The 12985-nt window shown below is 52.4% G+C and overlaps 1 protein-coding gene across 1 annotated transcript in view; it reads left to right on the top strand.

Annotated features, from left to right (window-relative positions):
* The window catches only part of CUL4A (cullin 4A), a 43779-nt gene that overhangs the window by 4876 nt on the left and 25918 nt on the right, over positions 1-12985 (top strand). Inside the window, exons 3-8 of the mRNA XM_059041594.2 lie at positions 5813-5916; positions 7464-7533; positions 8693-8766; positions 11208-11370; positions 11759-11848; positions 12846-12928. Coding sequence (XP_058897577.1) covers positions 5813-5916; positions 7464-7533; positions 8693-8766; positions 11208-11370; positions 11759-11848; positions 12846-12928 — 584 coding nt within the window. The remainder of the gene's footprint in view (positions 1-5812; positions 5917-7463; positions 7534-8692; positions 8767-11207; positions 11371-11758; positions 11849-12845; positions 12929-12985) is intronic.

Here is a 12985-nt window from a genome sequence, read left to right on the forward strand (position 1 = left end):
TGTCTAGAAAACTTTGTATAGAATTGGTATTATTTCTTTTTTATTATTTTTTAATAATTTTTTTTTTTTTGGCTGGGTTGGGTCTTCGTTGCGGTGCGCGGGCTTCTCATTGCGATGGCTTCTCTTGTCGTGGAGCACGGGCTCTAGGCAGGCGCATGGGCTTCAGTAGTTGTGGCACTTGGGTTAAGTAGTTGTGGCTCGCGGGCTTTAGGGCACAGGCTCAGTAGCTGTGGGGCATGGGCTCAGTAGTTGTGGCACAAGGGCTCAGTAGTTGTGGCGCGTGGGCTCTAGAGCGCAGGCTCAGTAGTTGTGGCGCACGGGCTTAGTTGCTCTGCGGCACGGGGGATCTTCCCGGACCAGGGCTCGAACCCGTGTTCCCTGCATTGGCAGGTGGATTCTTAAGCACTGTGCCACCAGGGAAGTCCAGAATTAGTATTATTTTTTTCCTTAAATGTTTGAGAGAATTCCCCAGTGAAGCCATCTTGGCTTTCTTTGTGGAAAGATTTTCAACTACAGATGTCATTAGTAGATATAGAACTATTCGGTTTATCCATTTCTTTAAGTTCACTCATCTTCTGCAGTGTTTAATCTGCCATTAATACCATCTGGTATAATTTTCACCTCTGCATTGTCTTCCTCTCTAGGTGTTCAATTTGAATCTTTTTTCGTATCTTTTCTTTGCTCAACTTTCTTTAACGTGTGGAGCATAGTTATAGCTCTTTTGTGTCCTTGTCTGCTGATTCTGTCAATTCCAGGTTGCTCTGACTGACTGATTTTTCTCCCCAGTAAAGGTTGTTTTCCTCCTTCTTTGCATGTTTGATAGCTTTGATTGGATGCCAGACATTGTGAATTTTGACTTGTGTGGTAGATGCTTTTGTATTTCTCTGAATATTCTTGAGCTTTGTTCCAGACTTGGTTAAATTATTTAGAATCAGTTTGACCTTTTAGACGGTTGCCTTTAAGCGTTGCTAGGCAGGACTAGAGCAGTGTTTTGTCCAGGGCTAATTGCCCTGCTGCTGAGACCAACCTCCTTGAATCCTCTGCCCAGCGTCCTGCTGTGTTCCCACCTGGCTGGTGGGAAGTGTGTGGGCACCAGAGCCCAAGGTCTCTAAACTTTCGGGGGTTCTTTCCCTCACCTCGGCCGTCTCCTCCCACATACGTGCTGGACAGCGCTCTTCTGAGCACTCGAATTGGACCCTAAGGTCATCTCCCCTCAGGGCATTCGCCCTGCAGACTTAGGCCTCAGCCCAGGGCGACTGCTGTGTGGCCTGGACGCTGGATGCCAGAAGCCAGAGTGGTTAGTGCTTGTCTGTCTACTGTCTGCCAAGGCCACGGCCTCTCAGAGCCCAATGTGCAGCGCTTCGGAAACTGCTGCTTTGTGTATTACTTCAGCAAAGGCTGAGTCCGCTTCCTTTACTTCGTTTGGACCAGGAAGGAGCAAGAGTCCCACCGAGTGCCCAGACTCAGAGGCTTTTGATGTAATGACGTGCTGTGTCTTCCAGCTGTAGGGTTCGTTATTGCTCTTCCCTGGAGATTTGGCTGGTATCAATTGCCCGTCATTTTTCTTAGGAAAATTACTTTGCTGGACCTTTTACCCAGGATGTGTTTCATAATAGTCACCATAGATATTATTGTAAACAGTGTTTCTAGATGCCCTGGGTATCGCGGGTGTCCGTGTGGGTATATGTGAGACCCTGAGGGCTAGGGCTGCTTACCCCCAAAGTGGCACCGCTCTTTCCAGGGGACATCTCAGGAGGGCCCGTGGGGGGGGGGTGCAGGGGAAGGGCTTTTGGACGCAGGCGCGTGGGCGGGTACCTGGCCACTCAGAAGTTCCAGCAAGTCTAAGTACATCTCTGCAGAGTGAGCTGCTCACATCTTGTGGAGAAAATGGGGTGGAGATGGTAAGTGACGTCACGGTGAAACTATCCTGGTCTCCAGTAGAGTGGACGGTGCGCTGGACCTGGTGTTTCAGAATAAAGCCTGCATTTCTGCTGAGGTGGTGTGGTGTATAATTTGCCAGAGAATCTTATGTGCAAGTAACAGTTCTCACCAAAGCTGGAAAGGCTGTTTGTTTGTTTGTTTTTGAGGAGGTTTTCAGGATTGTTTGAGGGAGAACCTCTTGTTTTGATATTGATCAGTTTCCCAAAAGTGGGGTCTGGCATCTCCCTGTGCCGGGTCTGAGGAGGCCTTGGAGGGAAAGGTCAGCTCCTGCCTGTCTGCACAGCCTGCCTGCAGTTTCTTAGTTATTTTTATTTTTGTTTGGTAGAAAGGGGTATTCAGACTACATTAAAAAGTCTTAGTAGATACACATCCTGCTGAGAGTCATTCTTTTATTGTAATGCGAGGAGGAGGAGATTTTGAGTGCATAGATCTTTTCTGAATTTAGATCTGAAATCTCAACTTGCTGAAGAAAGTATATCTTGTGTGTCTTAGGTCTATATGTTTTAGTCCTACTTATCATCTCAATGAGACAACAGAAAACTGAAGACTACATTTTCAGGCATGGTTTGGGGGAAGGCTATGTGTTGATTTCAGACTAGCGTTTTGTTTGTTTTGTTTTTGGCTTTTTTTTATTATTGAAGAACAGTTGATTTACAATGCTGTGGCAATCTCTGCTGTACAGCAGTGACTCAGTTATACACATAGAGACATTCTTTTTTAAATATGCTTTTCCATTACCATTTGTCCCAGGAGATGGGAGATAGTTCGCTGTGTTATGCAGTAGGACCTTGTTGTTTATCCACCGTAACTGTGGCAGCTTGCATCTACCAACCCAGACTCCCAGTGCATCCCTCCCCCTCCCCCACCCCCTCCCCCGCCCCCTCGGCAACAAGTCTCATCTCTGCGGATTTCAGACTAGTTTTGATGCACAGAATCAAACCTGTCACAGAGAACTTGTGCTTGAGAAAAGCTGTGCTGCTGACCTTGAGTCACAGGGTAAATGTCTCCAGGAAACCCTGTGCCTGGTGAGAGCTCGGTGAAGGAGGACGGAGTGGAGTCAGGTCCTGATGGATTAATAGGGTGGGTGAAAGCGATGCAAGTGGGTGAGGAAGCCGAGAAAGTGGGAAACAAGTGGACACTGTTTGATGGACCAATTTGAGAATGTAAATAATCAAGAGTGAATTCAATGCATAAGTTATTCAAAAACAGAGAATATTCAGGTTCGGATATCTTAGGCCTAATAGGAAGGATTTTGTTAATGCAGCGGCTTTGGTCACTCAGCGAAGTCAGTCATTTGTACGCGGGCATCACGTCCGGCATTCACCACGGGGACCGGGAGGGTGGATGTCTTCCTGGGACGCCGCCCCCCCCATTCTTCGTCCCACGTTCAGGCCCAAGTCCTTGTCTCCTTCTTACGTTGCCCTTTACTCGTTTCTCGTGGATGGGAACCGCGGAGTCCTGGTGGCGGCTTCCCGTGTGTGGTGTGGTGTGGTGTGTGGTGTGCTTGTGGGTCTCGCTCAGGCAGGCCTGCCGCCCAGTAGGCTAACCCCGGCTGCAGGAAGCCGCCCATTGGTCCTCGGGATAGTCCACAGGGGCGTGGCTTCCCCGGGGGCGGGGGTGGGTGTTTGTTTTTCATTTTTCCCCTTCCTTTACCTAAATAACTCAGAGTACTTGCCCGCTCTTTCCCTTACCATTTCTCACTCTGAAATGTCCCACTCCTCTCTGACGTCAGCCGTCGCCTTAGCTACTGGCACCCCAAGTGCGTAGTTGCAGGTGCCACTTGGCTGTTTTGCTCCCGTAAGGCCCTGGCGGGGGATCCCCACTGAGGGGAGCGCCCTCGCAGGCATGGGTGTTTTGCTGGGACACTTGTCTGTCCTGAGACAGATAAGTGTGTGCAGAGCGGGCGTGGTGGCAGGGCTGGGAGGCTGGGACGGGCGGGTGTTTCCACTGGGCTGTGCTGGTGGGAGGAAAACCTCTGTCCCAGCGCTACGAGGGCCTGGGTCCTGCCACTCCCTGCCTCCAGTGCTTGGATCCAGAGGTGTGCTCGGGACCAGTACCGGTACCGGTCGCGTGAGGTGCTTCGTACACCAGGAGGAGGCATTTCTGAGCGTCCAGGTGTGACTGAATCTCCTGAACGTGTTCTGGGGAGGGCCTTCTGTGTTGGGCGGCTCCTGCAGCCCCGAAGAGCCCACGGCGTCCCTGCCCCCCACCCGCCCCCCCGCAGGGAGCGAGCCAGTGACAAGGTGCCTGTAACATGAAGACGCCAGCAGTGACTCAGCAAAGACCTGAGAGGTGCCGGCGCCCCCAGCACAACTGGGTGCCCCAGGGCTTGGCTGGTGGTTTTAAGAGGCCTCCAGATTCTCAGAAAAGAAATCTCAGTGGGCTTCACGTAAATAGTAAGCACGTGCTCAACAGGACGTTATATATACACGAGGGAGAGCCGGCTCTAGCATCCAACCAAACAAGTCACAACTGGGAAAAGATTGTTTTGAGGACGTTGACACCTGGTTCAGGAGTCAGAGCGTTCAGAGGATGGTTCTAAGATGTCCTTTTACGAAGGGCACGTACCACTAAGCTTATCTTGATTTTTACCAAAGAAAAATGTTTTCTTCATATATTATATTAAAAATTTACTTGGTAATAATTGTAATGACTAACTACTGGTGCAAAGGCCTTTGTTAGGAGGTTATCTTGGTTTTTTTTTTGAGAGAGAAGGAGACAGTGGATCTTGGACTGAATTATAAAAACATGAAGCTTTGGGGAAAGGAATTGAAGGATGTACGAACAAAATGTGGATGGGAATCCCTTGTTCTCAGTAAGGCAGAATGTAAGGGAAAGGTAGTTTTATTCTTTTAATTGTTGTCATTAGTCCATATTCTCTTTGACCTTTATAAATATGCATGTGTTTTATGTATTATATATTTTTTTACATAATTATTTTCTTAATATCTATAAAAATTTAAGTTGCCCTTTTTTTCCCCTCGGGAATATAGTATTTGAGTTAAGATTCCAAAGTGCCTCCGTTCTGTATATCCCCCATATATTTTAAAATAGTTCAAAAATAGGCAGTAGAAAAACTACATTTCTGTTTATAATATTTCGTATTTGGATTGAATCAGAAGCTGATTTTGTACATGAGATTTGAAAGAAAATTTTATTAGAACTGGTTAAGAATATACAAGCATTATTCCTTTGATGTGGGTCAAAACAGCTAATGAAAACTATTTCTGCCGCAAAACCTTGTTTCTTCATCAATTTGAGTCAGACTTGGCCCGTGTTCCGTCAGCTTATTTGGGACGGAATCAAACGCACGAGCATGAAAGGAGCTGGAATTCTTGTCGCTCTTCCCCCGCTGGACGGTGGTCACCGGGGTCTGGAGCAGGGATTTCCGGCTCTGGTTCTACGTTGGCGATGATCGTCAGGGTCAACTCACACACCTTCCTGTGGCTCCGCCTCCGACTAAGGAGTCATCCAGACACAGGCCCGGGGGGCTCAAGCTGCTTTTGAGTCCTCGGGGGACGGTGTGCAGCCAGCTTGAGAGGCTGTTGAAGAGGGAAGCTTCCGAGAGTATCTGGAGAAGCCCAGACTGGGGCGGGCCCACGTGGGGCCTGCCTGTCTTGGGGCTGTCAGCGCGGCGCCGTCCCATCTGCGCTCCAGGTTCACTGTTGTTAGGGACCATTTTTACCAAACTTTTACTGGATTCCAGCATTCCAGCGAGAATTGCCCTTGACCATGATAACTTATTTGTGGATTACATAAGTGGTGGGCGTGGCTTGGTGTTCCGATTAGAGCTGTTTGTACAGATAGGTTGCTTTTAAAGAACAAATTTGTCGTTCACAGTGAATAACTCATTTATACCTTTTGTTTTCAGGCTGTTGAAAATCTTTGTTCTCACAAAGTTTCCCCAGTGCTCTACCAGCAGCTGCGCCAGGTCTGTGAAGGCCACGTCCAAGCACAAATCCTTCAGTTTAGAGAATATCCTTTTTTTGGCTTGTGAAGTTCCTATTTATTACCTAAATCTTTTGAAACTGAATATTAATAGGATAAAGAACTAATGAGTATCCTTAATATTAAAGCAAAAGCTTTTAAAATTCTCTTTTATTTATAGAAACAAAACCTTACACTTGTATCCTATAACCCAACGTAACAGACTTTTTTAGTGGGTGGGGTGAGGCCCCACCTGGCCGCAGCTCCCGGGCCTCCCAGCGCCTCAGCTTGGCTGGCGTGTGCTTGACCCTGTGCAGCCTTGCTTTCGGGCCCCCGCTGGCCACAGAGACCAGTCAGGGTGCCGCCACGTGGTGAGCGCCTTGGCTCAGCACTGGGCACCGGAGCTGCCGGGCCGCTGCCGATGTGGCACCTGCCTACGTGTGCTTACGACACAGGCTTTTTCAGACTGTTCGCGGAAGGTCTGATACCATATGGGCCTTTGTAGTTGTGAGCAGTTGTAACGGTTCTTCCAGAATTGCTTGTTAACCGTTCAGCTATTCGGTCTTTGCTGTGACTCGCTCTGTTTCAAAGTTAGGAGCGGACCCTCGAGAAAATGAATGAGGCGCTTGGCTGGGACCCCTGTGGCTGTGGTCAGTGCGCCCCCAGCCCCTGCCCCTTCCAGCGCCCCCAGCCCCCCCACCGGGCCTCCTGCCGCTGATGACCCCAGGGCCTTCCGATTTCACACGCCAGAAACGGGCTGCTGTGTGTTGCCTCCTCTCTCCGTGCTCGGAATGTTGCATGGAACCTCGCAGCCGTGCCCAGCCGTGCGCCTGCTGCACCTCGGCCGAGGGGCCACACTGAGGGCTGTGTCCGTGTCCGTGCCGTGTCCGGTGCCGTGGAGCTGAGACGGGCTGGAGCAGGGCTGAGGCCCGGGAGGCTGGGTCCTTGCCTCCGCCAGCTGCCTGCGCCCCCGTCCAAAGGGAGGAACGGTGCGCTGTGCGGCTGGGTGGGCTGTAGGCGGTGCAGACGTCGTGACTGTGGGGCTCTGATTAACCTGTGCACGCAGTGCCCGGGTGCTTGGCGAGGTGCCCTAGGAGCCCGCGCCGGGTGTCTTGCTGTAAACAGCATCCCGAGAGTCAGGTCGCGCACGTGGTGCACGGATGAGACGTGACGTCCGTCTCTGTGAGACCAGAAGCGACAGTTGCCCCTCAGCCGTTGTCTCCCGTCTGCCCGTCCCCTGGTGCTGTTCATAGTGACCGGCTTCCTCGCCTCTGGGACAGCATCTGCAGAGCTGCCCTTTGGGGCGGGGCCTTTGGTCCACCCCCAGCCCTCTCAACGGGCTTTGGGGTGAAAGGGAAACGGGGAGGGGCAGGAAGAGATGGAGGCAGGTGAGTGCAGGCAGGTTCATCACAGGTTGGCAGGGAGACACGGAGTCTGGAAACCACGTGTGTGGTTTCTGAGCTTCTGCCCTTTCAGTATTCTGATTACTAAATAACACGCGCTACTCGGAGGCGAAGAGAGCAGAAAGTAAGGGGTAAAAATTGCAATAAGTAAATTGGCCGGTGTTTCTGAAGTTTTCCTTAGCAGGTCTGCACAGACTCACTAGATAGTGTTTTATTTTTAAAGAAGATTAACACATGCTGGCAGGATCACTGCAGACAAATGGTAAGCCTGCTGACATGCTCCCTGAGTGGGTCTCAGTGCACACGCCCTCTTGGGTCTTTTCCTCCAGCCTCTGGCTCAGCTGGATGGAAGGCAGATTCGAGTAGCTGGGAGTGTATGTGCCCCCTTTGCAGCCAGCTGTGTCGTTTGTTTTCCTTTGTAACCAAAGCGTGGCCCCATCTACCTTCCCTCAACCCCCAAGGAAGGCAGGGCCCGGTTGGGAGCTGGGATGGGGAGTTCTGTTCAGGTCAGGTGCTGCCATCCAGCTCCGACAGAGCTAGACAGTGGGTGGAGAAGAGTGGGGACGGTCTGCTCTTCTGGGGTGGGGCTGGCTGCGAGCTTGGCCTTCGGGCCGACCGCACAGGTAACTCATGGTGCTGTGATTGCCCGTGGGTCTCTGAAGTTTTCCTTGATCTCAGTTTATGCCTGAGAATCAAGCCTGAATTCCAGGAGTTTACTGTAACTAGACAACCAGGCTTAGACTTAGTAGATATATTGATTCTAATTTGATTTTATGTGTATGAGTTTTCAGGGTGACCTGGCTGAAAATTATGTGAGTGAGAGAAAAGATAGTATCAATAGCTTTCCTAGTTAGGTCGAATTCTTTTGTTTCCTGACTGGGGTGTGTAGGCGACAATGAACGAGTCTCTCTTGGGCCAGGCACCGGGGGGCCATAGAAACAGGCGAACGTGTTGGGAAGGTTCTCTCTGCGTGTGTAAGCAAACCTCCACGACACCGTCTGGGGTGCTCCTGAGAGAGAGCCCCGGGGCCGCCGCCCACCTCGTGAGCCTGCAAAGTAAAGTCGAGTACACACACGTGGCTGAGAGCCTCGTGCCGATGTAACGAGCCGGAATGCTGGAAAAATTCAGCTTAGAGCATCTCCCGGTCTAAGGAGATTCAGCACATCAGTCAGGAAGTGACTGAATCTCAAAGGCATCTTTGAGGCGACGTGCTGTACAATCCCTGCAGTAAGATTTTCTGGATAAAAGAGATGAAAAGCAAACACCAAGGGGAACATGTAAATTCAGGGAAAAATCAATCCTGAGGGTCTTGAAGGTAAAAACATCTTTTCATTGAGAAACAATCATGTTAGCTTTGAGACAGCTACGGTTGAGTGATTTGTCGGTAAGGTACGTAAATAAGGCCTTCTCCTGCCCTCCAGATCATGATCAGAAGTATCTTCCTGTTTCTGGATCGTACTTACGTGCTTCAGAATTCCATGCTTCCTTCCATCTGGTGAGTGTCCCCCGGTCCTGGTCTGTGGCCGCGGCTGCGGCTGACCTGTGTCTCCAATGGTTGATGTGATGACACGTGCCTGACCATCTGTCTGTGGTCCTCTGTGTGGGCCCGGGTTGCTGGCACACAGGCCTGCCCCTCAGTGGCTCTCGGCCCAGAAGTGTCTGTCACCATGAGGGGGCGGCCGCCAGTCCAGCACGTTCTCCTGCGGGCGTGGACGTGCCTTGTGAAGCCCGTTTCTGTCACCTCTTCCACCTCTGCTCTGGGAAAGGCTGGGGAGCCGGTCGCTCTCTGATGGCACCTCCCGGTGCCCTGCTGATGGGCCGGGCACAGGGCGTTGGCCTCCGTCTGCTTGGGGAAGTGTGAGTCGGGAACCCTGTGCCCACGTTGCCCTGGGTCCCTGGTCCCCGGCTTCCAGCGTCGTCCCCGGGCAGCTCAGCCTTGGTGACGGGGCCTGTCTGTGGTCTCGCCCTCGGTCCTCCTGGCCTGTGCCCACATGGACGTTCCCTCTCGATTCAGCGTGCTGTGCCCTCTCGCCACCTCTAAGCCCCGTTCTGTAAAGTCCCTTCCTTTTCTAGTTTCCTGGCCGTCCGTTCACTCTGACCCAAGGCAGTGCGATTTCTCCTTCTACCACCGGGAAACCGCTTGTCTTTGTTCCCTGTAACCCACGCGTGGGGCGGCTGGGGCCCTCTCTCCTCTCCGTAATTCCACGTCTCCTCTGCTCCTCTTTCCTCTCAGCCCCGACTCCTGCACGGCTCCTACCAGACAGACACCCATGAACGTCTGCAGGACAGATCGTTGTTTCTCAGAGAAACAATCAGTTTGGAAAAGCTGATGATGGCAGGAAGTCACAGAGCTCCTCCTCTGTGCGGGGCTTTGGCCTAAGGGCTTCAACACCTCCTGACTGACGTCATCCTTAGAGCAGCTCCGTGAGGGATGACCTTCCTCCACATGGAGAAACTGAGGCAGCGCGGCTGCCACCGCAGGACCCTCTTCTGAAGCCACACTCTCAGCTCAGGCTCCAGCAAAGCCGCCAGGATGTGCCCATGGCTTCCTCCTCCCTCGGTGCGCCTGGGCGCAGCAGGCTTCCTCTCCCCACCTCCTCCCGTCTCAGCTAGCGGGCTGCTCCCATGGACTCTGCAAAGCTCAGGCCGGGGCTCCACTGCACACCCACGTTTCTCACGCACCCTTACAGCGATCCCTGCCGTCCTGCACGAGCACACTTGCTTCCCTACCTGCTGCAGTGGACGGGGGCTGGTAGGGTTCACGCTCTGGGCAGTGCCTCCAGGTTAGACAGCAGGGTTACGTTATAAACTACGTTTAGACTATGGAGCCTGACGAGCTGGGCACAGCAAGCTCCTTGTAATCTCTCTGCCTCAGTTTCTCCATGTGGAGGACGGTCATCCCTCACGGAGCTGCTCTAAGGATGACGTCAGTCAGGAGGTGTTGAAGCCCTTAGGCCAGAGCCCCGCACAGAGGAGGAGCTCTGTGACTTCCTGCCATCATCAGCTTTTCCAAACTGATTGTTGCTCTGAGAAACAACGATCTGTCCTGCAGACGTTCGTGGGTGTCTGTCTGGTAGGAGCCGTGCAGGAGTCGGGGCTGAGAGGAAAGAGGAGCAGAGGAGACGTGGAATTACGGAGAGGAGAGAGGGCCCCAGCCGCCCCACGCGTGGGTTACAGGGAACAAAGACAAGCGGTTTCCCGGTGGTAGAAGGAGAAATCGCACTGCCTTGGGTCAGAGTGAACGGACGGCCAGGAAACTAGAAAAGGAAGGGACTTTACAGAACGGGGCTTAGAGGTGGCGAGAGGGCACAGCATGCTGAATCGGGAGGGAGCAGGCTGAGGGAGTGTGATGCACTCTGGTTTGCACCCCCAGTCCTGTCGTCCTGTAACCAGGGCTGCCCAGGAGGAGCAGCTGGACGGTGGGGGCAGGGCAGGCGGAGGGTCTCAGGGCTCCCCGGCAGGACGGCGGGAAGAGCCCGCTGACCCATGCAGGAAACAGGCAGCATTGATGAGGAAAGAGATACAAGGCACACCAGACTGTCAAGGATGAAAATTTTGTTTATTTTTTTTTTTTTGCGGTACGCGGGCCTCTCACTGTTGTGGCCCCTCCCGTTGCGGAGCACAGGTTCCGGACGCGCAGGCTTAGCGGCCGTGGCTCACGGGCCCAGCCGCTCCGCGGCACGTGGGATCCTCCCGGACCGGGGTGCGAACCCGTGCCCCCTGCATCGGCAGGTGGACTCTCAACCACTGCGCCACCAGGGAAGCCCTGAAAATTTTTTTTTGGAAAATTTTTTGTAAAAAAAGGAGTTCTTGACACCTGAACCAGAGAGTTAGCAAGTCCGTAGTTTGGGGATAATATTCATAGTGTAGCTGGAGCTTCACCCAGAACTTCTAAGAAGTGAAACTAAAACAGCCTTGTCTTCCCTGTTTGTACAGGGACATGGGGTTAGAACTATTTAGAAACCACATCATTAGTGATAAAGTGGTCCAGACAAAGACCATCGATGGCACCCTGCTGCTGATCGAGCGGGAGCGGAGCGGGGAGGCCGTGGACCGGAGCCTGCTGCGCAGCCTGCTGGGCATGCTGTCTGACCTCCAGGTGGGTACCGCGCGCCCTCACCGCTCACGGGGGAGGCACCGGACCCTGTCCCAGCTGCTGGCACCCGGGCGACGTGGTGTCACGATGTCAGTGTCGGAACTGACACCGTTAGAGTATCGGTAGAAAGTATGGGAGGGGAATGGCTCGGCTGTCACTCACCCGGAGCTGGGGAAGGGGCCGCTTTTGCCGCACAGACTCAGTGCCCCGGGAGACGGCCGGGGCCTGGGAACGCCCTGGGCAGCGCGGGGAGACTGGGCGGGCCCAGGCAGCTTGGCACGGGCACGGGTCACGGCAGCCGTGCGCCCTCGACGTGGGGCTGCACCCGCACTTCAAGCTGAGAGCTAGGTTTCTTCGCTGTAATTGGTCGTTAACCCTGCTCATTTTTTAGGTGTATAAAGATTCATTTGAACTGAAATTTTTGGAAGAAACTAATTGTTTATATGCTGCAGAAGGCCAGAGGTTAATGCAAGAAAGAGAGGTGAGGCAACGAAATGTTTCTGAATTCCCTGGTTTTCACAGATGTGCATCTAAGTGTGATTTCTAAATGTTTGTCTCTTCACACTGGCATACATCTCACTGAAAATCTTCCGAAAGCTACAATCTCGTTTAAATTCCTAGTGATGAGCTTCTTTGTGAGTTTATTAAGGGCTTAATTTTTTTCTCCTAATTTAGAAACCCTTCTATTGCCCCCCGCCCCCAATAAAAAAGCTAGTGAAATAGCTTCTAAAATACATAAAGGAACTCAAGCTGAAACAAGAGTTTAAAAGATAATTCTTAAATATGAAAGAGAAACCTGACATGTTAGACATTTTCATCTCTTTGAGGCATTGAAAAGATTACCCCAAAAGCCATGGGAAAAAACCAAGTATTTAGTAGTAATAAGAACCCCAAAACTTGATAGCCGGTTTCTCGGGTATCAGAGCCCAGCTCAGCAGGAATCCCCTCGGGACCGTCACAGGAGGGGGAGTCGGAGACCCACCTGGCTGCCGTCCCGGGATCACGGCCTCAGCGGCCCCTGTCATGGGGCCTTTGCTGTGCAGGCAGGTGACCCTTCACCCGTGGAAACTCAGAGTGTGTTTTGAGATCTCCTGCAGCCACTCTCTTTGGGGCCTCGGAGGAACAGTCTGTTGCTTGGCGTTTGCCAACCCCGCCAAGCGTGGGCTGGGGGGTGCTGTGACCTGTCCCTGGGCCTCAGTGGCGGGAGGACCCTCCCCGGGAGCAGGGCAGGACCGTGCCATGCTGCCTGCCCCCATTCCAGACGTTACCTTCAGTCTCCAGGACTGGGTTGAAGGAAACCTCCTGCCGTGTATCCCCCTCCCCCTCCTCACCACCCCCACCCCTGGTAGTCTGTTAACATTTTGGCCTGAATGTACATTCTGCTTTTTTTTCTTAAATAAGGAAAACAGTATTTCAGCTTCTTGGGTAACATGAAGAAGGTTTTTGTTGCTGATGTATTTAAATGTTGTGTTTGGAAGGTTCCGGAGTACCTGAACCATGTGAGTAAGCGCCTGGGGGAGGAGGGTGACCGCGTGATCACGTATCTAGACCACAGCACACAGTGAGTACCGCTCCCGCGCTCAGCTCTGTTACCCACGGCGTCTTGTAGACTCACTCG

Source organism: Kogia breviceps, chromosome 16 (assembly GCF_026419965.1).
Source record: "Kogia breviceps isolate mKogBre1 chromosome 16, mKogBre1 haplotype 1, whole genome shotgun sequence".
Taxonomy (NCBI): domain Eukaryota; kingdom Metazoa; phylum Chordata; class Mammalia; order Artiodactyla; family Physeteridae; genus Kogia; species Kogia breviceps.